General features: G+C 31.0%; 1 protein-coding gene across 1 annotated transcript; it reads right to left on the bottom strand.

Moving 5' to 3' along the window:
• Positions 1-400: 400 nt before the first annotated feature.
• LOC125070099 lies at positions 401-2,350 on the bottom strand. Its single transcript, XM_047679799.1, has 4 exons — positions 2,230-2,350; positions 1,739-1,817; positions 1,189-1,406; positions 401-1,101 (listed from the first exon to the last, which is right to left on the bottom strand). Exons 1-4 carry the CDS (start codon positions 2,348-2,350, stop codon positions 401-403), a joined length of 1,119 nt encoding a protein of 372 aa, XP_047535755.1.
• Positions 2,351-3,522: the final 1,172 nt, after the last annotated feature.

Here is a 3,522-nt window from a genome sequence, read left to right as displayed (position 1 = left end):
AGAAATTAAAAAAGAAGAAAAATATTTCTGATCACTTTTAAGAAAGAGTTTCAATGAGTTTTACCTTGAGTTCTTAATAAAAAAAAAGCAAATAAAAGTTTTTACTTTTTGTATATAACTAAGCACGATAACTGTCTTAAAGTAGACATATTTTTTTCCAATACAATGTTTATTTTAGATAGCATTTCTCAGAAATATTTTGCAAATAAATTAAAACACCATGATTATTATACATTGTAGGAATTTTCTTTACGAAAAAGGGAATAACTACTCCACTGAATGCTCATTGGAAAAAAACCTCCAAACAGATCGCTCATATTTTTTCTGCCCAAAATATTTTATATAATAAACTAAAATAAAAAAGTTTTATTTCCATTGTATTCACTTATTATTTTCACAATTAGTTTACTGTTGATTTTAATGTCGTGTATACAGAATACGTTGACTTTAGTATATTCATGAAGAAGTTAAAATTCAATTTCGCAACACCACCGGCTGATAGCATCAGAGTTTTCTGTGACATCATTAACATCAAACGTACAGTTCTTTGATTGCTTACGTTGAATTTTTCCCATTTGCATGAATACACGGATTTCTCAAACTGGTCACACGCGTCTATCAGCCGCTGTCCAGACAGGCAGTCCATAAATATTTGCACAATCGTATACGGTAATTGAAGAAACGTATTCTCTAGTCCACCGAGCAGTCCAGATATTATAGAAACAGTTTTAATACTATATTCAAATGCCAGTATAGGTCTCATATCGTAGTCCAATTCATGCGTAAGATTAATATTTGCAATGTGAAATTTCGTGATATTTTTAAGACTGATTCTGACATATTCATTCATTATTTGATTTTGAGTGTATGATTCTTGATCATCAGTTATCCTATGTTCGATGTTATTGTAGAAGTATTGACTATCATCCCATACGTTTAATAGTTCTTCGCTGAGGGCATGCAATTGTGCCTCGTTGTAACCAACGATAACAATGATATATGCCATTACACTGACCATTGTATAAACTGCAAAACCAATGCCCACAATCATGACAAAGTTTGCTATTTCGTAATTGGGTGTCTCTAACATGGGTTCTAGACCTGAGAAAACAAATACCATTGTATTATTAGCTATATTAAACAATTAAATTAAAAAATCGAATCTTTAATTTGTGCCCTTGTTTTTACCATAAAATATGTAGACGTCAACAGTTAGTTGTCTCCCGGGAAGTAAAAATGGTATCAAGAGGTAAATAACACCATCGGAAACGAGAAGCACCCAAATAACTGTTGCTCTTCTCTTAACGACTTTAAGCATCTTACGCAGATTTTTAGCAAATCTTGTGTTTGGTGTGACACGAGAGTCACATTGTAAAAACTTATCAACGAAGTTCTCTATTTCTTTCCTGTATTCATTAAAAATATTTCACAAATTTAATTGAAATAATATTTTGTATAAATCATTTCATTTGTTTCAAATATAAAAAATAAAAGTAAGTAATTTAAAAGGTTAAGAATATTCTGATCAGGTTATGATATAATCTTCTCTATATTTTAATTTAGAATTAATGCGATCCAAAATTTTCTTGGTTTATATATTATCACTAAAAAGCCATGAACTTACGCATAGAGTTTCATGTAAACGAACTTAGTTACGGTAGTAACATTACATGTGCCAAAAGCAAGGGCCACTGATGCCGCCTCTATATTTGCTTTACCGTAACGAAAGATCACCAACCAGATCATAGAGACGATGTAGGCATAAGAGTAAGTCAATCCCGCAATAGAAGTCGTTATATAGAAAATCAAAGGAATGCCTGCAAAAGAAAATAATCAAATGACAATCAATGCCACCAAGGAGATGATTTTTAATCTTTAACTCTACTTCATGTCTTCTCCTTTTCTGCTAGATTTCTTCAAACTGTTCTTTCTTTCCATCGCTATCAAGGCGTAACGTGTCTCTTCATTTATTTTTTTTAGTTTTGGTAATTTTAACGACTTTCATACTTGGCAAAATCGATTTCGTAATCAGTATTTTTATGCATCTGTATAAATCTTAAACTCAAAATCAATGGGCTTGAAATCTAAAAGAAAAAAAAATAGCACTCGAGTCCGTCCTAATTGTATTTGTTTTCGTCGGTGCAGTTTTTCTGTTTTTTTTATTTCAACCAAGATGACTTTCTGAGCAGCAAGATTTAATTCCTACGATCTAAGGGAGCCCAGACTTACGTTTGCTGAAGCGATGGTTGATTTTGATGGTGATAAGGCGTAGTAAAACTGCGACGTTAGCAAACATTGTCGGCAGGTCGCAATGCTGCAGTCCAAATTTACCGAGAGAAAGCTTCATCATTCATCAACACCTAAAATTTAAAGTTAATTAAGAAATATTTATCATTAACTAGTATAATTTAGTTGATTTCTTTAATGGTTCTCCTTTAAATGACATCGCATTGCGACGCATACAATATGTATAAGCCGGCCGATTTCCGATACTTAAATGATGGTGTTTAATTATTTCGTATTTAATTATAGCGTTAAATGTAACTTATATATTAAGATAATCATATGGATAACAATGATGTAAAATTGAGAAATCGGCCAGTTTATATAACGGCGGATCGAAGCGGTTTTTACCGGTTATAAGCAGTTAGGATAATCTTCCCTTTTTATAAAGCCTGAAAAAGTTTTATTATCACTATTTTATTATATGTCTAGATAACTAATATTGTTAATAATAATTGTATAAAAACGAATATCAATCTTTGTTTGGAATTATCTGATTTATTTTAAATTTATGAAAGAGAAGCAGTTGGATTTGAATAGTATGGTATTAATCGATTCATGAATACCTAATAGATAATGTAAAAGGAATAATTACGATTGAAATTATGTAACACATATAACAATGTAACTACTTATGCAAAACTGTATATTCGACCGTTGAACACTTATGAAGAATTAAATATGAGGTCAATAGAGACAGGAGCGTGAATTGAATATAAGAAAATAAATTATTAACAATTATCTCGCTATTTTTTTGACCAATGTTGAGACTCCGTTTATATCTGTCGCCTGGATTGTTTCTTAGAGACGCTATAATTAAAGTTTACTAAAGTTTAAACGTGGTTTTATTCGCGTCTGATCACAAACCGTTAGAGTTTTTGGAAGGAATTTAGGTACCAATAATGGTTGCATCGTACAGTGCTTCTAAACCGGATACATTTAATATGTAGAATATGAAATCAAATCAAATGTATTTTATTCAATTAAGTTTACAATGAAGTGTTTTTGAATCGTCAATATTTAAACACTACCACTGTTTCGGAAAGCAGCCTCCAGCTAGAAGAAACGGCAAGATATTCGTAAAGTTTCTCTTTTGAAACAAATAGATTTACAATGCTGTTATTCACAATTTGTGATCAATCAGTCCTGTGATGGAAGCCAAGCCTAAATGCAGGGGTTTTTTTCTATAATACGTTACAATTAAATATAATTTTAATTAATTATAAGATTGAATGATTA

This window comes from Vanessa atalanta, chromosome 16, assembly GCF_905147765.1.
Source record: "Vanessa atalanta chromosome 16, ilVanAtal1.2, whole genome shotgun sequence".
NCBI lineage: Eukaryota > Metazoa > Arthropoda > Insecta > Lepidoptera > Nymphalidae > Vanessa > Vanessa atalanta.
This window is presented reverse-complemented; position numbering and strand designations above follow the sequence as displayed.